Raw genomic sequence first — 24,597 nt, 5'->3', positions numbered from 1 at the left:
AGGATCTCTAAGCTTAATAACTCAATTTATTTTTGACACTTTACAAAATAATAAGTACAACCCCTTTTTAATTTAAATATTTTGGATATTTTTAAGTTTTAGACTTTTAGGTACATACTGGTAAAAACATTTTTTTAATATTTGGACATTGCTAAACTTTAAGACCTAAACCTAAATCGAATGTTGTTGACTTTTGTGTATAACTTTTTGATTTTTAAGTATTCATGTCTTACTAGACAATATAGATAGTAGTCCACATAATTTAAATGAAACATGATTTTATAGTATAATACTAGTATTTAAAAATTCAAATAAATAGACAGGGGTGCAGGTGCACTAGACACACGGTACAAATATTAGGAGCGTTTGAACCTACCCAACCTAAATTAACGCTAGTCAAAAACCGCAACAATGAAGACTCCGCCACTGCTACCACCTCCGCCACCGCCACCTCCACTCCAATAAATATCCCACACAACACTTTCACATACAGGCACATCAGAGAGGGAATAACACTATCAAGCCTAGAGAGAGAGAGAGAGCCTCCTGCAATGTCGATGGCCAACACAATCAGGTTCATTTCATCACCGTCGCCGCCGTCATTCTCCTTCCACCACCACACCAATCCCAATCATCTCTCACTGCCCACTCCTTCCCTCTCCTTGAGCTCGAAAAATCCGAAATCGCTCTCTCTCATCCTATTTCCTCACAAGCATTCACTGTTCCGAAATGCCGCCGCAACAAACAGTGAGATCAATGTCAAATTGGTCACCGGAGGGGACGGCGGAGACGATGGAGGCAGGCTCGGAGGCGGCGGCGGCGGAGGAGGGGGAGATGACCATGACGGCAGCGAAGGCGATAACAACAAGAGGAGGAACAGGAAGGAGGCGCTGATGGCGCTGGCTGAGGCCGGGAGGAGCCTCGAGAGCTTGCCGCACGACATGAAAGCTGCGGTGGAGGACGGCAGGATACCTGGATCGATTATTATGAGGTATTTCGATCTCGAATGCAATGGATTTCTGTCGTGGTTGATGAAGTTCGGTGGATTCAAGGAGAGGTTGTTGGCTGACGATCTCTTCTTGGCTAAAGTTGGCATTGAATGCGGCGTTGGATTATTCACCAAGGTATTTGATGCACTTGCCACTATGTGTGTGTTTGTTTTCGTTTAATAGTAGTATTTCATTTCTGATTTTTTGTTCTGTTTTCTCTGTTATTTTGATTTCTCCACAGACTGCTGCAGAATACCAGCGTCGCAAGGAGAATTTCTTCAATGAGCTGGAAGTTGTATTTGCTGATGTGGTATGGTGGTTTCGCATCATTGCTATTCGTTATTCATTTTCACTGCAAATACTTACTTGGATTTACACTATGTTATTATGCATAAAATGTTATATCTATGGTTTAAGAATTTTCTATCTTAAACTGATGTATGCAGAGTTACTTTCAGCATAAATTAGTTTTCTGTGATGATTTTGTAACAAAAACAATAGCTCTATAATAAGTTTGTGTTCAGAAAGTGATTTAGTCTACGGCCTCTATATACTAGTGATAATTGTTGGTTGTTCACTTGCCTTTGATTATGTTGATAGAAACTTACTACCCACAGGAAAATCTGATGAGACTCGACCTTACGTTGTCAAATTGTCTTGACCTCAGGTGATGGCTATAATAGCAGATTTTATGCTCGTCTATCTTCCAGCTCCTACTGTTTCTCTGAGTCTTCCTCTTGCTCAGAATGCTGGACGCATTGCTAAGTTCTTTTACAGCTGCCCAGCCAATGCTTTTCAGGTGAGCTAACTTTTTATTGCGCCTGCACATATTTCGCCAATCCGAACTGATTGATAAAACCTTGGTTAAATCCTGTATGCAGATTGCTTTGCCTGGATCCTCATTCTCATTGTTGCAGAGGGTGGGTGGTGTTGTGGTAAGGATCTCTCTCTTACCTGCTGTTGAATGAAATTGAAATCAAACAACTTTAGATTCTATCTTATATTCTGCCAAACTTTTTTCAGCGTAATGGTGCAAAGCTGTTTGCTGTTGGCACTACTTCATCTCTGGTAAGTTTCTAGGTCCTTAACACAACACAAGTTGAAGTCTTGATGTTCATCATAAAATAACATTAGCTTTCATTTCTTGAAATTTGTTTTAAGTTTATGATCCATGGATGTGTTAGACAGGTTTCCCTGCTTTTTCAGTTACACGTTCTGCATCGTATACTCCGTCTATCTGCCTAATTAAAATAGTGTCATGTGTCAAGTAAAGAATGTAGTCATTTTGTTTTTTATTAGCACGTGAAACCATCACTGACAAATATGTAATGGATTTTTGTGATAGTTTGGGTATGTTGTACTGGCTTCTAAAAGTTACTAGTATAAGTTTGGTTACATTGCTTTTATTTAAGGGACAATTATCTCTTCTCCGTTCAAATTATTTATCTCGGATTGATATAAGCGAGGTAAGGGTACCAGTGAGGAAGCTTTTTAACTAGTCCGAACTTTCCCGTCACCTCTATGTGTAGTTTAATTTGGCTGGTTTCAGCAGAAGTTGGAGAAAAATAGAACCTAACAATGATTTATTCATGTATAGGTTGGTACAGTTGTGACAAATGCATTAATAAATGCTCGTAAAGCTGTCAAGGACTCGGATCAACATGGTGTGGAGAACGTTCCAGTCATAAAAACAAGTGTAGCATATGGTGTTTACATGTCTATATCAAGCAATCTTCGGTATGCCACAAGAATAAGCACTCTTTTTTTAATGTCTTCTCTCCTATTCTATAATCTAAAGCCTTATATCCGTCAAAACTATAATATGGGATCGCTACAGATAACTCGTTAAGGTTTGATCATAACGGAAAACTTCTTGATCACAATCTTAATGCGTCGAACACCCTGTTTTCTCCAACAGATACCAGGTTCTGGCTGGTGTTATCGAGCAACGCTGTCTAGAACCAATGCTTCACCAGCACAAGCTGGTCTTGAGCGCAATTTGCTTCGCTGTGCGAACAGGCAACACGTTTTTAGGCTCATTACTGTAAGTATCTCACTTCATTTACCCTCCCATTTTCTTGTAAACTGCAGCGTAACTAGAAACTATGGAAATCGTTATGTAGGTGGGTCGATTATGCTCGTTTTATAGGAATACAATAGGCTCAAGAGCAAGAATCGGAGGCAGAAAATACATGCCTCCATTATGATCTGAACTACAGTTGTTTGGTGGCTGAGTATACAAGGACTTTGCTTAGATTGGCGTAGTTAATTTTCAAGAGAATGAAATATGTATGGTTCGTGCAAGAGTAGCTCATGTCTTTTTTTTTTATCATAATATTCCAGTATAATTGCAAGATTTATTTTGTTTTCTCAGCCCTATTCAGAATATGAGACAGACTTCAGTAGATGAAAAAATAAAATATTAATGTATCTATTCCAAAACTGTATTCTGTATCTTTCATTCTTTTGCCTCTTATCTCTAACATAATCAATAATTGGAGATGACTCCCAATATTTAATCTACTGTTCTACTACATATGCAGGTGTAATTTTACTACTCATGTAACGTAAGTCTTGTTTTTAACGGCTGAGGCTAGTTGTGACAGCTTGATTTCAAAATATATCAAAAACTAGTTTTAAATGAGTTAATTTAATTCCTTAATTCATAAAATGTGAAATTTGATTATCCGAACTGTATTATTGTCTAAGTTGAGTGCCAAGAATTTTAAAATAACCGAAATGAATGACAATGCACAACTAGGTAGGGGTGGCTAAATGGTTAATTAGTTATTGAAGTAATTGATAGTTGAATAGAATTGCTCCGATAACCAATAATCAACATTTTCAGATAGTTTTGGTTAGTTTTTAGGAAAATTTCGATGTTATAATTGAAGAATAAAAAAAGTTATAATTAATAAAAGATCATCTTATTGAGATATGTCAAAAGTGTACATGTGGCTTGTCAAATTGAACTATACCAAATGAAATTTTATAATTTAAAGTTGAAACAGATGGTTAACAACATGGTGTGCTCTTCACAAAAAAACATGGTGTGCTCTTCAGAAAGATTTTGAACGAAAAAATATTGTAATAAAATGTAGATTAATTTTCGACTGCGTTTTCAGAGAGAAGTGAACTTGTTAGCAAGTTCTTCGTTCAATGTGTAAAGCTCGGTGATGAGCAGTTGTAACTGCTGTTACCCCACACCACACTATAGACTATAGTCATTGTATTTGATATCTCCAACAATTTGTCAAATTAAATACTTTTGACATTCATCCTAAAAAAATTGAGTGAAATACTTTTGACTATCATTCATCTTGCTGCTGGGGTCTTTGAACGATCGATTAGTATGAAATTTAAAATGTTAGTTTTATAATAATTTTCAGTTCATTTTCGTAGTTAATGTTTATTTTGAATAATCAGTAAAAATAATTTGATCATACAAATTGATATTTTATTAAACTGCACTTAAAATAATTCTATAATAGAAAGTTTTACTATATGGCTTTCAAAATTATTTTCCTTTTAATAAAATGATTAATGCTGATTATATTACATGGCAAGATTGGCCACAAAAGAACTCTATCATCACATAGAAAACACAAGTTCCTTTGCCATGAGGCCATTATTAAGTTTAGATTTGGAAGGAAAACGCTTATCTATACATATATAAAGACGAGTTTTAACCATTATTTTAAATATTTATAAATTTTGGGCAAGATTCAGTTATGGACCTTTTGAATATTTGTGGAATATTTGGCAGTTATATAATCAATGGCACTATAAATTAATGGCAATATGAATTAATAGCAGCAAATATACCATTATTATTTGAAAATAACAATTAGATGGTTATGCAGCCCGGCCATAATTGGATATTTTTGTCATTATACATAAGAAACAAATAATAAATTAATAAGTCAATTTAATGTTTGTGTTGTTTTTTACAAAATTGCCCTTTACTAACAGAATTAATAAAGTATTAAAGGAGTAGAGTCATGGGAATTCACGTCTGGGAAATGGGTCTTAGGAATGGATGGAGTGGGGAGTTATAAAGTTTAATCTTTTACTTAACCTAATTTATTTCTTTTTAGGCACTTCCATTGTACTGTTTAAAATAAAAATAACTTTTAAATTAAGTTATAATATTAGTGTAATTCCGTATTTTATCATTATCAATTGTTTTAGAGATATATAAATATATCTTAATGGATTAATATATAATACTACTAAGTATTATATAGGTGTTTACGTGTGTATACTAATTAGTATGACAATTATAATATAGTAGAGTATATATTATTATTTAATATTTTCATACATTCAAATTTTTATTTATATAAATGAATTAGATATTATCAAAATTTGCTGTTAAATTTAAGAACCAATTGAAATTAACATTGAAAATTTACAATGTATCTTGAGACCCCATATGAGTTGAATAATATTTTTACTATAGTATAAATGACACAACTTAGGTTTTCAATTATTATAACTATCATTATATTTTTTTATAAACAATTGAATTATAAACTGTAATATGTCTTAATGCCCTGCAAATAGAGATATTTGCACTTATTTTTCTATTTACATTATTATGTTAGTATATTGCAACGAGGTATGCTTGTTCTACCGATTCCAGTTAATCGGTTATAGATTGCCGCTCCCTATTATTAAAGTCAGAATTGAATCTTAATTGATTTCTACACTAACATATTGGTTGAAAACTGACTTATTAGTGTAGGAATCAAAATAACCAAAATAAGTAGTAATATTCAATAATCAACACTTAGAATTCAATAATATACTATGGAATAATATATAATAATCCACAACTAAAAAACCAAAATAAATCAATAGAAATTAGGAATAAATCCAATATCATATAAAATTACAATCGAATGGAAGATTAATAGAGATCTCCAATTGAATTAAAGATCTATCAAAGACTAGCCATCGATTCAACAAAAATTTAAAAATTATAAATCAATTGACTTGTTTTCGGCATGCATTTTGGAAAAATGATAATCAATAGTAAAAGTGGGTAGAAAGTAAAGTAAGAGCGAGAATAATGTAGATGAAGTCCTCTTCTACATTATTCTCATTTTTACTTTGCTTTTTCTTTACTTTAACTATTTGTTATTATTTTTTCCAAAATAACGACAAAAAAGAAGTCAATCACATGAGTTGTGACGGAATTAGTACTTGAATTGATTTTCAGCTGGAAATATCATTAATCTTTGATTCAATTGTTGTGATTGTGAATTTCAATATACTATAGTATTATATTATAGATTCAATTGTAGTGTATAATATTGTTATTGAGTTTGTTTATAACAATAAAGATTCCTTGCTTTGTAGGGCCTTATTGTATCATTTGTAACTTTAAATGACAATTCACTTGGTACAAGTACTAGTTACTACTACATCCGTCTAATGCTATTAGCATTTTTTAGCTCTGTCTCAAACTACTTGCACTATTTCTATTTTAATAAGAGTTAATTAAGTATTTTCTTATTAAGTATTTCCTTATTACACTTAAAATACGAATTTAATTACAAATTTATTTTAAAGATTTTAACTAATCTCCAACCATCAATTTTATACTATATTTTTTAATAATAATATATTTTCAATATATACTTTTAATATTGTAACAATCTTTCCTCAAAATATTTGAATTAATTTTATATTAAATAATTTTATAGTATAATGTTTACATTTAATTTATTTATATTATTTATAAGTTATTTAAACATTAATGTTAAATATAATATAGTTTAAATTATTTCATTTTGAAGTGAATCTAAATACCAGTTATAGAATTTTAATATCATGAATATATTTGTATTCTAATTTAAAAGTAGTTATATAATAAAAAAATTTAAATAATAATATATAAAACATAGATAAACGTAAAAAAGAAAAAAGAATAACCGGAAGTCAAAAGAAACGTACACATAAGTCATAACAATTCAATATTTCCAAGATTATTAATTATACTCTACTCCCTATTTATGCATAAGGGTAAATTAGTCTTAAAAAAATGATACTTTTAAGATAAACTAATTTAGCTTTAAATGTACAAATATTTATTAATATTTTATTTTTATGACGAGCCACATTATGCCATTTAGCACCACTCTTTTTCTAAACCATTAGATTTCACTAAATAGTGAATAATGGTTGGTCATATGAAATGGAAGGTTTAGCCGTTTAAGATCACTAATTAAATCATACATTAATATTTGTTTTTAGGCGTTTTTTTAAATCATCGTTGATTGTTATTGATTAGGGTCACTAATTAAATCAGAATTTGAAAGGTTTATAAAATTGATGTTACCTTTAATTTTTATCTATAAATACCACATGTTCTTTAGTTGAAGAATTATCTTTTCGGTGTGGCTCTGTGTTTTTCTCTTTTTATTTTGCGTTACTCGACGACAAATTATATTTGAGAATGAGGTAGAGGGGTGGTGGACGACGATTGATGATGCAGTGGGATTTTGGTGTAGCATTATTTTACCGCTGGCATACTCAAATCTAGTTTGCATTTCTTGGAATAATCTTTTTCGGTATTTAAATTATTTTTAGTATGGTTAATTGTAGATTAGATTTATTCTATGCTTGAGATTAAGAGTGTAATATGCAAATGGTTGTAAACTATGTATGTTACCGCTCTTGGTAAATTGAATGTAGTATAATTTAATTTGTATTTAATTTTTATTTAATTTTATTACTTTAATATTATCTGAATCATTTAATTATTTTTTTATTTATTGCATAACAATTTTTATATTTGTTGTTATTGAGAATATCGAATATATGACAAAATGTAAAATTTAATTTTGGTCTAATATTTAATTTAAACTTATTTATTCAGATTATAGGATTTTTAAAATGTAGTATTAGAGATTTTTTAGTTTTGATTGACTATATTTTAATTATTAAAATATGTTTATTTGATAATTAAATTAATATTGAACGACAACAAATGGAGTACATTTTTCATTAGAGCATCCACATCCGTGCTCTTGCCAACGAGCATGGATATGGGCCCGGACCTACTTTTATTCTTTGCTCTTAGGCAAGAGCACAACACTCACATTCGTGCTCTTCCGCAAGGACAAGCTCAAGGGTCCCACCATTCTATTATTCAATTTAAATAAAAGTATTTCCACAATATTAAAATGCATTAAAAATAACCAAAATAATATTACAAATTACAAAAAAATTTAAAATTACATAATTAAAATCCTAAAAATTAAAATTTTCATAATTAAAGTCTTAAAAATTAAAAATTACATAATTTAAATCCTAAAAATAAAAAATTACATAATTAAATTAATAAAATTAAAAAAACCTACTACTCGTGGCCGAATTTCTCCCAATTGTGTTTGATTAGGTCTTCTTGCAGCTCAACGTGGGTTCGGGTATCGCGCATTGTGTGCCTTGTTTCGATCCTCTCACCCACCGTCACATGCACACCTCGGCGTGGGGGAGACCTCGCAGTTGAGCTTCCGACTTCATCCTTGTCGTAAAAGCTAGCCGCACTCGGTCTTTCGTCGGCTATAATCATGTTGTGCAAGATAATATACGTGTACATGATGTCGGTGATATTTTTCACGTACTACAGCCGAGACGGAGCATTCACAATGTTGAATCGGGCTTGAAGGACCCCAAAAGCTCTTTCAATGTCTCTACGAGCGGACTCTTGACGCTGCGCAAAAAGAACCCGTCTCGGGTCTTACAGGTTGCTGAGCGTCTTCACGAAAGTCGACCACCTAGGGTAGATACCATCGGCGAGATAGTAACCCATGTGGTATGTATTTCCGTTGACGGTGTAGTCGATCGCCGGTGCTACACCATTCAACACATCATTGAAGAGTGGTGAAGAATAGAGCACGTTCAAGTCGTTGTTGGATCCGGCAACACCGAAATATGCATGCCAAATCCATAGGCGGTAGTCGGCGACCGCTTCAAGGATAAGTGTTGGGCCGCCGCCTTTGTGGCCGCTTAAGTGTTGCCCCCTCCAAGCAGTCGGGCAATTCTTCCACCTCCAATGCATGCAGCCAATGCTGCCAAGCATACCGGGAAAACCATGGACTGTTTCGTGAAGACGAAGCAACCGTTGGCAATCATCGGTGGTGGGTGCCCGAAGGAAGTCATCCCCGAAAGCTGAACGAACGCCCTCGCAAAAATTTTTAAGGCAAAGGATTCCAGTGGACTCACCGACATGCAAATACTCGTCGAAGAGGCCAGCCGTTTGCCCAGTAGCAAGTTGTCGGATGACACATGTACACTTCTGCAATGCCGAGAGACTTTGCCGACCGGCTGCGTTTGTACTTGTTTGAAAGTATTCAACACGGGCGGACAATGTATTGACAATACGCATAAACAAGTATTTTGACATGCGAAAACGGCGCCGAAAGTAATCTTCCGGAAACCGCGGTTGGTCGGAAAAATAGTCGGCAACGAGCCTCTCGTTGGCTCCCTCCCGGTCACGATGGATGTATCGGCGAGTTGATGATCTAGTTGGTTGAGTAGGAGGGGTGGGGGTATTCGTTGCGACATAGGCTTCATAGGCGGCACGATGTTGTTCATAGTATTCTTGTTCTTCGCGCTCCGCTTCCGCAATAAGATGGGTGAAATTCATATGAGGGTTTGAGTGAGAGAGGAAGATGTAGATATAAGTTGTATGAAAAAATATGAATGGGAGATGATTTGATGTGAAAAATGGATGATGAATGAGTATATTTATAGATGATTTTGGGGATATTAAAAATAAAAAAAATAAAAAAATCCAGAAAACGGTAAAAAATGGCCAGATTTTTGGGATTCTGAAAATATATTTTTTAAATTTTTGGTATTATTTTTTATTTAAAAAAAAAATTAAATTTCCAACGGAAATGCCGTTGGCCAATCAGAACGCGTCACGTCAGCTGCTCGCTGGCACGGACGTGCTCGATGCATCGAGCAGCGCCGCGCCAATGGCAAGAGAGCAGCGGCGGACAGCGGAGTCGTGCCGCTGGCACGGACGGACAGACAACGTTCTGCTCACCGCTGCGGATGCTCTAATGGTTTTTTTTTTAATTTTAAAATTAATGTAGTGTATAAATAAGTTTTTTTAAATAATTATGAGTAATCACAAAAATGTCTTGCTCATTTTTGTTCATTGTTAGTAGTACATTTTTTGTTTACAACTTTAATATCATAGATTAATATTAATTCTAATTTTATTTAATTAAATTATAGTAATTTGAAATTAATGTGTTGAAATATTATAGTTTGTGCATAGCATATCGTGATACTAGTTTTTTTTTTAAATCGATGTTTTATTATTTGAGATTAGAAATTTTTAATCGGGAATCAACGTTTTATAATTAATGTATGAGTTCAATTTTTTTGAGATTTGAGAATTGGAAATCAACATTACTTGATTAATGTATGAAATTTTTTAATTAAGAATGAGACTATTTTTTTTATGAAGTCGTGATTCATTCACTACAAATAAATTTTGGTTATTTATTTATATATTTATACCTCATTCCCAACAACCACTGCCCTCCCTCCCTCTCTTCTCTTATCTTTCTCTACCAAACTCACTGGTTCATCGCTCCCAATTCCATTTCTGCCTAGGGTTTGCTCTAAGAATCTATCCTTTACAAACCCTAGATCGCAAAAATGGCCTCCTCAGCTGCTCAAATCCACGCTCTCGGCGCCGCCGCTCACTTCACTGCCTCCAACTCTACCAAAAACAACCCCAATAGAACTGTATTTCTCGGAGCCAAGCTCAACACCACCTCTATCCCCTCCGGCTTGAAGCTCAGGAGTAAGCATAGAAGCGCCCGCCGAGGCTCTACTTTCCGCGTCGTGGCGGAGAAGGTCGTGGGGATTGATTTGGGAACCACCAATTCCGCCGTCGCGGCCATGGAGGGAGGGAAGCCTACCATCGTCACCAACGCCGAGGGCCAGCGCACTACTCCTTCTGTGGTTGCTTATACTAAGAATTCCGATAGGCTGGTTGGGCAGATTGCCAAGAGGCAGGCCGTGGTTAATCCGGAGAATACATTCTTCTCCGTGAAGAGATTTATTGGGAGGAAGATGTCAGAGGTTGATGACGAGTCGAAGCAGGTTTCATATAATGTTGTGAGGGATGAGAATGGGAATGTCAAGCTTGACTGCCCCGCCATTGGCAAACAGTTTGCAGCTGAGGAGATTTCCGCTCAGGTTTATATTCTACCGTTTGTTCCAATTTTTTTAATTCGATTCAATTTGCCTTGATATTGTTTGATGCACTGCTTTTCCATGTATAGAAAATAATGTTGGATTATGGATTCTCTTAGTATCTGTTAATGAATTTGCCGTTTAATTGCCCTAATTCAATTTTTATGCTAGTTATTTAATGCACCATCGAGAAGGAAGTTAGGTGTATATAGCCTTCTGAACAGTTTCTTCTTTGAATAATTTATTGTTTCCAAGCTTGCTGCTATTGGTCCTAAGCAGTTAGCATCTATTAGTGCTTACATAAGATAATGTATACCTGCCATACATTAAGTTTGATCATGCTATCTACCGTCATTGCTTTTCTATTAAGTTTTCTTTGTTCATAGAAGATACTTATTCTAGGATAAGTATGTCTGAGTACCTGACTGTTGCAAAGATGACACCTTTTACATTTCATCTCCTGTAACATTTCCTTGTTTCTGGCAGGTCTTGAGGAAGCTTGTGGATGATGCATCGAAGTTTTTGAATGACAAGGTTACCAAAGCAGTAGTTACAGTTCCTGCATACTTCAATGATTCTCAAAGGACTGCCACAAAGGATGCTGGTCGCATTGCTGGCTTAGATGTTCTACGCATTATAAATGAACCCACTGCTGCATCATTGGCCTATGGTTTTGAAAAGAAAAGCAACGAAACTATTCTGGTTTTTGACCTTGGAGGTGGCACTTTTGATGTTTCAGGTACTAAGTGCTTTTCTTTCTTGAACTCATTACGGTCATCTTAGGTCGTGATATTGCTTTGAATGCGATCCTCTTGATGTTTCAGTTACCATTATCTTGTTCTTAAACCCTTATCCTTTCTTTTCTCCTGGATCCTGTTTTTTTTTGGTGTTTCTCAATCTCAACGTGTCACTTCTTGGTTTCATATTCTGCTGTTAAATGTACATAGTACATGTTTGAGATTATTTCTTTGGCAGATATAAGGAAACTCTATTTTTAAGCTGTGCTGTCTTGAGTGTTGAAGCACCTAATAAGTGTTTTCTGCTTGCACTGATTTAGTCCTTGAGGTTGGTGATGGCGTGTTTGAGGTGCTTTCTACTTCCGGGGACACTCATCTTGGTGGTGATGACTTTGATAAGGTTCATAGGACTATATTGATTCATTGAATCTCTCTTTCACACCCACAACACACACACAGTGAACAAATGCCGGTTCATCCATGTTATTTGACATGGTGGTTCTTGACTTTCATGTGAAAATTAACATTCTTTGATCATTTACACACATTTCTTTTTCTGGCCTTATTTATCCAGAGAATTGTTGATTGGCTTGCTGCAAGTTTCAAGAATGATGAAGGAATAGATCTATTGAAGGACAAACAAGCCCTTCAACGTTTGACTGAGACTGCAGAGAAAGCCAAAATGGAACTCTCATCTTTGACTCAAACTAACATTAGGCATGTTCATATCTTTTCCAATACTTTTTGCTACTTTTTGAATATGTACATGCTCATCTATTTCATTGTTTTTGCCAGTTTGCCTTTCATTACTGCCACTGCAGATGGCCCTAAACATATTGAGACGACCCTTACACGACTTAAGTTTGAGGAATTATGCTCGGATTTACTTGACAGGTGAGCTTGGTGCATAAGTTAATTAGAACACAATTGCAATTATATTATATACTTCTACTAGCATCATGTGGAGTAATGATGTCCTTTTTCAGACTAAAAACCCCTGTTCAAAATTCTCTGAGGGATGCAAAGCTTTCCTTCAGTGATCTGGATGAGGTTATCCTGGTGGGTGGTTCCACACGTATTCCTGCTGTTCAGGAGCTTGTTAAGAAATTGACTTCAAAAGACCCAAATGTTACTGTCAATCCTGATGAAGTTGTTGCCCTTGGAGCTGCTGTTCAGGTAGCTTTATCCTATTTTCTCTGTGACATGTGATCAACTTATGTCATCTGCCCTCTTTTTTTAGCTAACTCTATTTGCTTAGGCTGGTGTATTGGCGGGAGATGTGAGCGACATTGTCCTTTTGGATGTAACACCTCTATCTCTGGGGCTGGAAACACTTGGTGGAGTGATGACAAAGATTATTCCGCGAAATACAACATTGCCTACATCAAAATCAGAAGTTTTCTCAACAGCTGCTGATGGTCAGACCAGTGTTGAAATCAATGTCCTTCAAGGTGAAAGAGAGTTTGTCAGGGACAACAAATCTGTAGGCAGCTTCCGCCTTGATGGAATCCCACCTGCTCCCCGTGGTGTTCCCCAAATTGAGGTGAAGTTTGATATTGATGCAAATGGAATCCTCTCAGTTACTGCCATTGATAAGGGAACCGGGAAGAAGCAAGATATCACTATTACTGGTGCTAGTACGTTGCCTGGTGACGAGGTGAGTTTTCCTAATGATTTCTTAACTAAATAAAGTTCTTCAGAAAAACTACTTGCATGCCTAAACTATACAGCCTGTTCTACTTGTCTCTGTTATTTTTACCTGTATTTGCTTAAATTAACATTCTTTTGTATGAATCCAGGTGGAGAGAATGGTTAGTGAAGCTGAAAAATTTGCCAAGGAAGACAAGGAGAAGAGAGACGCCATAGATACTAAGAACCAGGCTGATTCGGTGGTTTACCAAACGGAGAAGCAGTTGAAGGAACTTGGTGACAAAATTCCTGCGCCTGTAAAAGAGAAGGTCGAGGCGAAACTTGGAGAACTCAAGGATGCAATCTCAGGAGGTTCGACCCAAACAATGAAGGATGCCATGACTGCACTAAATCAGGAAGTCATGCAGATTGGCCAGTCACTATATAATCAACCTGGTGCTGGCCCAACGCCTGGTGCAGGAGCTACCCCCTCAGAATCTTCAGACAAGGGACCCGATGGCGATGTTATCGATGCTGATTTCACAGACAGCAAATGAGCATTTTTTGTGACGTTTTCTACATCCCCGTCTTCTTTCCCTGTTTGAAAAGAGGGATATATTAGTTGGAAAATGATTAAAAAAAATTGTTGTCGAAGTAAGTTACCATGGAAAAGTGCAATTGCAGAAATTGTAGGGATGTGTCGTAAGACGATTAGGTTATAGCTGAAGCAGCAGCGCATGAGACATTTTTGTTTAAATTTTTGCTGCTTTCTCATGATGTGCGTAGATTTTTTAAGATGAATTTTGTTTTGAATAAAGCAGTATGCTATTTATTTTTACCTAAATTCGTTGGTGAAAGTCTATTTTGTTTCGCTTTACATTTATATTCTCCTCCCTTTGCTGTATTTATAGCCTTTCCATATGCTGTGTGTATGCGTATAGTGCAAAAAGTTTAAGCAGACCAGCCTTTTAAGTAAACCCTTGCCAATAAAGTTCCAACCGATATACTGTATGTACAAATGTATCACAGTCAATTGTATTTTCATCTTTTTAATACTACTATGTATCAATTTTATCAATTAATTTTTCAACAATTGTTTCTAAATATATAAAATTTGAAGTGAGATATTAACTTAACTCGAATTTAAAGCCACACTTCTCGTATGCGAGACTAAAGCTGCTATATGTAAATTCAGCTTAAAAGCCGAGTTTCACCTATACGTCGTTTTTACCAAAACGGGAACCTAAATCCTATATTCAGCGAAAAGAAGAAAAAAAAAGCCGAGAAAGATAGGGAGACTGAGAGTGGTTGAGAATTCTTGCCCTACGTTATGCGGTAATCGATATTGCAGAAATGGACTATATAATCTAATCTGAGTATGAAATAGTGTTGTCGATTCACTCTGCCAATTCTTCCTTATTGTCACGGGATGTATATAATAAAAATAGGTGCATTTCAATTTTACAAATTTAGCACAACTAGTAAATAAGAGTGTGGATATCTCTTCCTCAATACCGCACAGTCAAGGATCGCGAGGGCCATCAAAGGCCTGAGTCTTCCTCAAATTCCAATGAAGACCATCGTGGATGCTGCGCAAAAAATCACTGGTTGAGTCAACTTGACACGCAGTGGGAACCGGCCAAGGGGCCATGCTGCACACAAGTGCGTCTCCGGGGGCTAATTGTTTCCTGTCCTTGCCATCAAATGACACCCATGCTTGGCTTCTGCTGTTGAAGGGCACCACTACTCTTAGCATCACGTATTCAGGCAATATCAGAGGCCGAAATGATAGAGAATGAGGGCAGATAGGTGTAAACAATATTCCAGGAACCTGTAAATATTGACAAATCATTTACTGGTATGGAATTATGTTGGTTTTAGATACAAAGTTGAGGGAGCTTGAGAGGGATCATGCATGATTATTCCAAACAGAGATGATAATGATACACAAATATGATAACGACTGAGATATGTTGAAAATGATAAATGTTTCTGTACTAAAGATAGATTTAAGTCAAATCTCATGCTATCGATCGAAACCATAGTGTGTTATTAGACAGCACAAAACTCAAGGAAAGAAGGGTTTCCGACTATATTATGCGTCGTCAAGTGTGAAATACTTGTCTCCGAGTCTCATTCTACACAAGTATGAACCAGCAAAAAGAGAAGAATATAGAGAGTTAAAAACTAGTGATTTTGGATTGTTATCCTAGCAATCAACATATCATTGATTGGGAACCAATGATTTAATCAAAGGCATCACCTATATTGTCAATATTAGCCTATTTCATCAGTTAACCCTTAAGTTCTGTTTTAGTTAATATTATGAGCCTATGACCAAATTTATCAGTCAGTGGGTCCATAGCTCAGTGGTAGAGCATTTGACTGCAGATCAAGAGGTCACCGGTTCGGTCCTACAATTATTATTTTTTACAGGTTTAATTTTTGTGAACTTTACTCTGCAATGTGAATTGAAGGGGAAAAACAAATTATTAAGCTAAATAAAGATTAACTACGAACATAAGTAATTTCAATCTTCTGTTATCTGTGCTTAATGTTAAACAACATTTTTCAGGTAATTTTTCTTTTGATATACAATTATGGATTGAAATACAAATCAAGTGAAGCATACCTGTGGATGGACCATAGATCCTCCGGCAGCAAGGGAATATGCTGTACTCCCAGATGTCGTAGACAAAATCAGACCATCACCTTGTACACAGGTCACAAAAGAGTTGTCACAGTAACATTCTAAATTTGTCAGGAATGAAGAAATTCCACGATCAATTGTTACTTCATTCAGGACTAGCATAGGCCCTTCATTCTCGTTATCACTTTTGGCCTCATCTCTGATGATATGACACTGCAATCGATGCCTTAATGTGATACTAAAAGGACCGCGAATGATTGATGAAAGATATTCGCGATAATGTTCACTATCTGATTATTTTGTTATGGATAAACTGATAGATATGCCAAAGCTTTTCCGTAAGATACTAATTTGTTACCTTGCAAGTGAACAAAGCTAAGAAATTGAAATAAGGAATCCTTCAAGGAAACTAAAGGATACGGAAAGGGGTCATGAAACCCAGAGAGCCTAAAGAAAATGGCACAATGGGAGGAACCGGACCTTTAAACATAGAAGCAGCCTGCATAAATGAGAGAATTTCTTCATCATGATTACTAAAGCGGCAATGAGTATCATAATAAAATCCTCAAAACCATACTAAAAAGGCGACGAGTAATGGATCATGCAATGAAAGAGTGAAGAATGAAGCCAATATTTTTCAGCTAACTCCTCCTAAAAAGGAATACAAGATCTCAATGCATTAACAATTGACATACTGAAATTGAGTTGTATAATTCCTATCAATCTGTGCCTGCTTTTCTTCTTTACTGATACTTGGCCAAATAATATTTCTTTTTAGGGGGCTGGCTACTGTATTAATACAGATCAATTATATTCGTTGGACAATAAGAAGATACATACCCATAGGACGGTTCCATCTCCACCAAGCGTTACAATGAGATCAATTTTTGTATGCAGTGTCTGAACATCTTTATCTGTGGAAGCAGATCATTTAGAACATAATTAGGAGAGAACAGATATTGCCACCATTTATCATATTTGAAGTACTATGGACGAAACACAGCTTGCACGCAGAAATTGATCTCATGCATTATCCCCCGGAAAAATGAAAGCAAAGGAACAGTAACCTCAGATATATATTAAACTTTTCTGGAAAACAACAGAAACTATAAAATTATTATGTCAGAACAAGGGATTGCAGTTAGACAATGCCAGGATTGGTCCAGTTTTTGGATCATGAACTAAGCAGAAGGGTCACCAGCTGGACAACTTGTTGATAACAGTTCGCCAACAAATTGCAAACGAATGTATTGCTCAATTTATCATATGTGCGCAGAAATATATAACTTCCCATAATTACTATAGATCATTAACTAACTCAAAAAGGAATAAAGTTGGAATTTGAAGTTATATACACCAAAAAGGGGACAAAAACTACTTTTGTATTCACTAATAAAGACCACCTCATCCTTTCTAGTTTAGCTACACAGACGAACCTTGGATCCTAATGCCAATTAAAATTAGTTTTAATATTATATAAACAGGATTGACCGTTTTAAATGTACTCTGTACTTCACAGTGGACAAAAAAACAGCATGTGCTGGATGAGGAGGAGAAGTTATAATATCAACTGAGGAAGTTAAGCATTTTACATGACAGTAGCTGAATAAGAATTCTGTTAGAATGTAGACTGAGCGCCAATGGAGTTACTGTTATAAAGGGAATCAAAATATATCTGGTTCCTACAATAAAAGGGAAATTAGCTTACCATCTAGCCAGGTTTGTACAAAGCTGTAGTATGGCGATTCTGTCAGAAGCTCGGACTTCACTCGTGGTTCCACAAATATTGTCAAATTTTTCTGCTCTTTCAACCATCTGCAAACAGAGGCAAAGGATTCTCCAATTTTTAAAATATTCATCACTTATTAGCATAGTAAATGTTCAAGAATGTATCACATTCCATTGCTTTAACTACTACTGAAACAGCCATTCAACAATATAGAGATGCATGTTATAGACAATTACAAAGAAGTAAAAGAAGAAAAGGAGGGAGGAGGGGGGCATCTAAATGTTAGAGAAAACTCTCCAACCCAAAATTAAGTCAGATATAGAAATGATCCATAAAATCTTGGCAAAAGCATCCATTCATGATGATTAGGAGACTAAACCAAAGAAAAAGAACCAGACAGGAGAATTTGCAGTTTAATATTATGGGGAATGGGTATTGTGGGAATGATTTTGCATATGAACTTCTCAGATTTATTACTGATGAAGCTCGGATGAGTTTGATATTTATCTGAAGAAAATGGTTCTAGCCAACATAAATTTTAAGCACGGGAAACTTATGTACCTCAGATGGGTCCAATCCCAGACAGAATCATATGAACAGATGCACCATGTGATTGAATACGAATGAGTGAAACAAGTATGAAAACAAAGACATATTTAAGGAATCCTACCTGACAATTTCAGAACATAGGATTTTGACAGATGTAGAATTTGGTTTTGTTAACATAAGCACAGTCTGTGGAGGTGATTCCCACTTCAAGGAAATCTGAAATGAAAAATATAAAAATTGTGGTCTTATTATACTTAAAATTGATACCCAAGCACAAAATTACATTCTAAACAGGAAAGTTTGTGGAATCGCAAATCAAGTTGCATGACAGCAGCTATACCTGTTTACTGCTGCGCTCTGCAGTTGTTATATTACCCTTCTCAAAAGACACAACATCATGTTTGTGGCGATCAGATTTTTCACCCTTGCAGTACCATGATAGCTTAAACGATGCCTGTCACCACAAGCCAAACCATCAAGTTAAATTGCAATTACTTTTTGAAAAGTGAGATATGACTAACACAGAAAATGAGTCTGCATAAATTTACACAAAGCTGACTTTGAGTACTTCAGCAAAAAAGAACCATGATGTCTAGAGCCAAGAAGCCATAACAAAATAAAGGAAATTTTTAATATATACCTGTTTATGTACTTTCACCTCATGAGAAATGGCTTGCAATAACTCTAGAGAGGACAGATGCATAAATATCAGGTATGCTTCACTTTGATTTCTGACTATCTGTTATTTACTTAACGTTACTTTCTCTCTTTCTTTTTTATGATGAATTTCTGTGCAATACTGGTTTGGTAGATATTCTGAATCTATGTCTTTCATAAAGCAATTAAAGCACTAATTTTTCAAAATATATTGGCGAATAGGAATCTAACTTCTCACAAAACTCAGGTAGTAGCGAACCTTTCTCATCATCTTATGTGAAGCAGGAGTGCAGCCGGAACCGGATTCACCATCTCGAAGAACCTCATGAGCGCAAATATCATTTTTCCCGCTGCATAACTCACACTGATCATTATTTTGGTTTGAGGTTGCAACATGATCATCCAAGTTTCTGGTTCTCTCAACATTGGACTCACTGGATTGGCCTCCCAATGACAGTACTGCCAAGCAGAACTTTATAATTTTTATTAATAGAATTAATTAGGTAAAGAAAAAACATCACTAGATATTGGCATCTAAAACCTCTTAAAATACATCTTGCAAATCACTTCGAGAAACTCAAAACAGGAAACTGATGAGCTCATGAGGATATTTGGATTGTTGGTTGCACATGAAATATGCTGTGAATGGCACATATATTTGACAAATCTAAGGAGATATTATCAGTCACTAATTGATCAGATATTATTCAGACATTCAACTGCAATTTCATTTTTCAGGATAATAAGGAAAATATCCAAACATAATTTTATTTAGTGTATGTATATACTTGATGATACCACAAAATTTGCTGTTTCCCTCACTTGCTGCGTAATTTGTTTGACCTTTAAACCATACCAAAGACCAGTTTAGTTTGATTTGGGATTAATTACAAAATAAAAATTGCATCTTATGGTGAATTTGTTATTTAATTATTTGCTTTTACTGAGTATTTTATCTACATGAAAGCAGGAATTATGATGTGTTTTCCAGCCAGTGTCATGATGATGCTTGAGAAGAATCAGCTGTTAAGAGACCTAACATAAATTTAAAAAGCTAATCTCATATTTACAGTTTAAAGTTTAAACTGTAAAAATCAATATGCAACTAATGAAATTCTAGTTTAAACTTTTGAAGACAAAGATGGAAACAAACTTCCCAAAAAGGCAGTAACTCCGCATCCGACACTCCACGCAACTTTTGAAAACTCTTATCGAAGAAATGCAGAGACATTACATGGAGGTTACGTAACCCAATCTTAATAAGGGACAAGGTTAAGTAACCCAATCTTAAATCCAGCTACCATGTCATCCAAATATTGCCAAAAATTAGTGTTGTGTATCAAATTTCAAAACAATAAATAAAATTAATAAAATTGCTACAACTTTAAGAAGTAAGGACATAATTGACTTGCAACAATGGTCAAATAGGTGATTTTGCTCGCAATTAAGCCTTCCATTTAGACAAGAATTAATAACCCTGCTATGTTATTTGAAGTATAAATGCATTTATTTCTTTAATAGCTTTATAAATCTTTAAAGAGCTACATAAGATTCCAATAGTAGCAGAGCACTTCTAAGTGCAAAGTCTTATATCAGAAGGTCTTAAACAATGTACAGGAAAGGGAAAAAGACAAATATATTCTGAAATTAGGCCAACTTAATACACAATTAGTTGACTTCCTTTGGGATGGCCTGAACAATAATGTAAAAAAGAATAAAAGTGGGCTCCCCTTGAGTCCGAAGACTCACAATGTGATAAAGATTTTTATCTCTTTTGGAGGCTAAAAATCAACTACATGTGATGTGAGGTGTGGACATTATGAAATCAACATTAGATAATTGTTTCATGGGATTAGACTAGTACATCACTATGGTACAAACCTAGAGTCAGTTTGCGAGGGAGGTGTAAAGAATGAGAAGAAATCATATATCCTCATGTAATGAAAAACCATATGATGAGGATCCTATAGTAGCATGAAAGAAAATCTTCCCACTTTCCTCAATGCAAAAGCTCTCTTGTGGAGATCATTGCAACATAATAGAGTTATTAAGCTTTAACTATTGCAACATAAGCCTTTCGTCTAAATTCATCCAACCCAATGTCCTGCGTAAAGAGTCTCACCAAAAGTCTTCTCACAACTAAGACTATCCAAATGCCATATTCCAAAATATAACGAGACTCAAATAGAAAAGGATGGTACACAAATAATCGATGTCATAAATGTTGGAAAACTGGAGCGAATGGAGATATCTTCTTACTTCTTAGAAAGCAAAGGATCCGATCCTCAAAACTTCCTATTCGTTCACTAAATTGGTCTCTCAATTTGAATTTTTGGCAAATAAGGACAACTCAGGAAAAATCTTCGACCAATGTTGGAATAATGCAATTTTTGGTTACTATAGCATTCCGGCTTCCATTACAGAGAGCAAAACAAACAGAGTGACAGCATTCATATCAGGAGAAGAACTCCATATTATATAAGACAAACAATTAGAGATCAAACAAAAAAAATACTAGAGTGAGCAGCGCTTAAATAACCTTTCTTCTCCAACTGCAGATTATGTGCTGTCGCCAGTTCGAATTTACGTTTCCATTCAGCAGCTTCGGCTTGAGCAGAAGCCTTGCCTTCTGTAACCCTTCGCAGTGCCTTCGCAACAGCTAAAACCACATTTAATCAAATAATTGATAACATAACATATTGCTCCAATAGTAGCATATATACATATATTCCCAAAATTGAAAATTCTGAAGACTCACTTCTCAAAGCCTCAGAGAACTCGACCAGATTATCTTCAATTCCTTGGAGAGGAGGTTGTTGAATAAGTTCCTCTATAGATTTAGAATCAAGACAGCCATTCTCTGCCGGTGACACGATTCCATTGCCCTGTTAGAGAAGTCATTTAGTGATTAAAAAATGATTCCTTTTGATCACTTGAAACAAATAAATACAGTACCAAATGCAGAAATTGATCTGACTAAAAGTGCATAAAAACTAAATAGACAACATATAGCTGGATCCACATATTCCCATGGCAATCACATGTCTTTTCAAGTCGTGATCTGTCAATTTGATTATCTCATAAGGTTTGTCAGCACTATTGATGGAAAAGAAATGAGTTATTTTACAGTAACCCCTAATCAGCAGCTTAATTAAATGTCTAACGACCACCTATAAGCAATGGGATAAATTCCAGAGAAATCAACCTTTTAAACTACCAGACAAGTATCAAAAGTCAAAAAAACAATCATTCAAATTCGCAAGCAATAATAGCGAAATTCAGCAGAAATCTAGTCAATCAAAACAGAGCACTCCAAAATCGCGCTTAACAATCAATAACTCACGTACACGGGAGTTGCTTGGAGACATTTCGCTGTGTATATTATTATTATTATGCATATATTTATGGTTGTAGAGAGAGAGAGAGCTGAAAACTGGTGAAGAACAAAGACTAGTAGAGCGGAGAAAAATGCGATGCGATTTTATAGTGAAGGGGAAAAAAAGGGTAAATTGATGAATGTATGAAGAGGAAGAGGAAGAGGAAGAGGAAGACGGAGGTAGGGTGTCTTAGTTGGGAGGGAGAATCTTGGCTGAGATGGTGGGATCCAAATACGAGACGCGTGGCTTCGGATTCCATGGAAGACTCATTGGTAAGCAGCTATCTACCAAATTGTTCTTCATAATCATAATCAAATTCTGGTTTCATATTTTGATTTTTGAGTTTAGTTTAATTGCCTATATATTAGAAATTTGATTAAATTTTTGTTTATTCCACCCCTTTTATTAATGATAAATAAAAAATTTTGTAAATCCTTACTCGTTTTATGCACTTGCCAAATTTGCTTTATTTTACTTTTATGTTTTAAATTTGTAGACTCGATATCATTTAATTATTTACATCATTATATTAATATATATTTACGTTAATATTAATCGGCCCCATTACCAAAATTTCACTCATATACAATAATTTAACATTGGATTAACCTCAAAAATTATCATTGGATCATTAAAAAATTTCAAACTTTTTTGTCATTTAATTTTTGTAATATTATGAAACTACCCAAAAATCGATGAAACTTGCATATTTATATTTTTTATGCAAAAAGGAAAAATCGCCGTTTAAATAAACTTTTCGTTGACTTCTGATTCATCCCATAACTTATGAAATTAGCTAATTAAATCACAACTAATGCACATTTCTCATTTGTCGCACCCAAATAAAATTTTGATGAAATTTGTCATTTAAATCATGATTTTTTGTTAACTTTTGGATAAATTTAGTATTATTCATATTAAAATGATTAATTTTAGATTATTATTATTATTATTATTATATAATTGGTGAAGATATAATGATGAAAAGTACAAAATTCACAACAAATTTTATCAAAATTTTATTTGTATGGAACAATTGAGAAATGTGAGTGATTTAATTAGCTAGTTTACAAGTTATGGGACGGAACAAAAGTCAACTAAAATTTATGTTTAAATAACAATTTCTCCTATAAAAAATGATACGCTAATCCCATTTATGAAACACCACTCATATTAGTGTAATGTTTGTTTCATATACCTAGTTTTGAAGTTGGACCACCTCTAATATTACTACTAATATTTGATAAATTGAATTGAATTTTGATTAGTTTTTAATACCCCTTTCATTAGTATTAAATTGAATTATTTTTTAACAAATTCTAATATACTTGATCTCTCCTACTTTATTTTCTCTATTTTTATGTAATTTTAATGTTAAATTCTTACGTGACCCACTTTTAATTAACACATAGATAATTTATATGGTTTATATATCATAAGTGATGTGATCAATTGCTAACTCAATTTTTAATTGCTATCTACAACTAATTTAAATATCTACAACTAATTTAAAACCAATTGCTAACTTAATTTTTAATTGCTATCTACAACTAATTTAAAACCATAAGATTGTAGAGATCTATTGGTCTATAAATTGTCATATGTAATTTTGTTTTATTAATATTTTAAATTTAAAAAGATAAAAAAACCACCAAAATTAGAGTTTTTGATAAAAATGTCAATATAGTGTATTAAACAGTCAATATGATTAATTGAATATGTCAACACCATTTAGCATTGACATTATATATGCTTTTTTGTTTTTGTTTCAATATTACTATCTATATAATTTGTGTAAAAGCCAAATTTGTGGAATTTTCGCTTCTGTTGTCTGTTTCAATGCTTGGATTGATGTCATGTAGTCCTTGTGTTTCTTCCTTAAGCTTTGTCTTTGTTTTTTTGTTTTGGCTTCTGGTTAGCTAGTTGAAAATGTTTAGAGCATCCACTACGCATCCCGCGCGCAGTTCGTGTTCCATCCTGGAGGGACGGTTCCGCCGCGGGACGCGTTGCAGCGTATCGCCTGTCCCCAGCCCGTCTCGTATCCAGTCGC

At 34.7% G+C, this 24,597-nt stretch overlaps 3 protein-coding genes across 3 annotated transcripts; 2 read left to right on the top strand and 1 right to left on the bottom strand.

Annotated features, from left to right (window-relative positions):
* Positions 1 to 369: 369 nt before the first annotated feature.
* LOC121759897 (protein RETICULATA-RELATED 4, chloroplastic-like) lies at positions 370 to 3,443 on the top strand. The gene is made up of 8 exons (XM_042155467.1): positions 370 to 1,124; positions 1,231 to 1,299; positions 1,657 to 1,788; positions 1,871 to 1,924; positions 2,013 to 2,057; positions 2,587 to 2,726; positions 2,908 to 3,033; positions 3,113 to 3,443. Exons 1-8 carry the CDS (start codon positions 552 to 554, stop codon positions 3,147 to 3,149), a joined length of 1,176 nt encoding a protein of 391 aa, XP_042011401.1. The 5' UTR covers positions 370 to 551; the 3' UTR covers positions 3,150 to 3,443.
* Positions 3,444 to 10,550: 7,107 nt separating this feature from the next.
* On the top strand, positions 10,551 to 14,429 carry LOC121762669 (stromal 70 kDa heat shock-related protein, chloroplastic-like). Its single transcript, XM_042158624.1, has 8 exons — positions 10,551 to 11,222; positions 11,706 to 11,958; positions 12,277 to 12,356; positions 12,531 to 12,673; positions 12,752 to 12,850; positions 12,943 to 13,132; positions 13,215 to 13,613; positions 13,756 to 14,429. The coding sequence occupies exons 1-8, from the start codon at positions 10,677 to 10,679 to the stop codon at positions 14,140 to 14,142; spliced, it is 2,097 nt and encodes a 698-aa protein (XP_042014558.1). The 5' UTR covers positions 10,551 to 10,676; the 3' UTR covers positions 14,143 to 14,429.
* Positions 14,430 to 14,958: 529 nt separating this feature from the next.
* LOC121763098 (NAD(H) kinase 1-like) lies at positions 14,959 to 22,804 on the bottom strand. Its single transcript, XM_042159162.1, has 11 exons — positions 22,518 to 22,804; positions 21,929 to 22,055; positions 21,710 to 21,829; positions 19,430 to 19,629; positions 18,854 to 18,967; positions 18,635 to 18,729; positions 17,944 to 18,050; positions 17,076 to 17,149; positions 16,656 to 16,734; positions 16,218 to 16,525; positions 14,959 to 15,416 (listed from the first exon to the last, which is right to left on the bottom strand). Exons 1-11 carry the CDS (start codon positions 22,566 to 22,568, stop codon positions 15,108 to 15,110), a joined length of 1,584 nt encoding a protein of 527 aa, XP_042015096.1. The 5' UTR covers positions 22,569 to 22,804; the 3' UTR covers positions 14,959 to 15,107.
* Between the last annotated feature and the right edge of the window lie 1,793 nt (positions 22,805 to 24,597).

Source organism: Salvia splendens, chromosome 13 (assembly GCF_004379255.2).
Source record: "Salvia splendens isolate huo1 chromosome 13, SspV2, whole genome shotgun sequence".
Classification (NCBI taxonomy): Eukaryota; Viridiplantae; Streptophyta; class Magnoliopsida; order Lamiales; family Lamiaceae; genus Salvia; species Salvia splendens.
Note: the sequence above shows the minus strand (reverse complement) of the source record. Positions and strands in the feature narration are given on the sequence as shown.

Coding starts and splice junctions, on each gene's coding strand:
- LOC121763098 (XM_042159162.1), bottom strand. CDS start 22,568: ATGCATAATAATAATAATATACACAGCGAAATGTCTCCAAGCAACTCC. Junction 19,630..21,709: donor TCTGCAGTTGGAGAAGAAAG/GTTATTTAAGCG, acceptor TCTGCTTGGCAG/TACTGTCATTGGGAGGCCAA. Junction 16,735..17,075: donor GAGATGGAACCGTCCTATGG/GTATGTATCTTC, acceptor TCATTTATGCAG/GCTGCTTCTATGTTTAAAGG.
- LOC121762669 (XM_042158624.1), top strand. CDS start 10,677: ATGGCCTCCTCAGCTGCTCAAATCCACGCTCTCGGCGCCGCCGCTCAC. Junction 12,851..12,942: donor TGCTCGGATTTACTTGACAG/GTGAGCTTGGTG, acceptor GTCCTTTTTCAG/ACTAAAAACCCCTGTTCAAA. Junction 13,614..13,755: donor GTACGTTGCCTGGTGACGAG/GTGAGTTTTCCT, acceptor GTATGAATCCAG/GTGGAGAGAATGGTTAGTGA.
- LOC121759897 (XM_042155467.1), top strand. CDS start 552: ATGTCGATGGCCAACACAATCAGGTTCATTTCATCACCGTCGCCGCCG. Junction 1,300..1,656: donor AAGTTGTATTTGCTGATGTG/GTATGGTGGTTT, acceptor TCTTGACCTCAG/GTGATGGCTATAATAGCAGA. Junction 2,058..2,586: donor TTGGCACTACTTCATCTCTG/GTAAGTTTCTAG, acceptor ATTCATGTATAG/GTTGGTACAGTTGTGACAAA.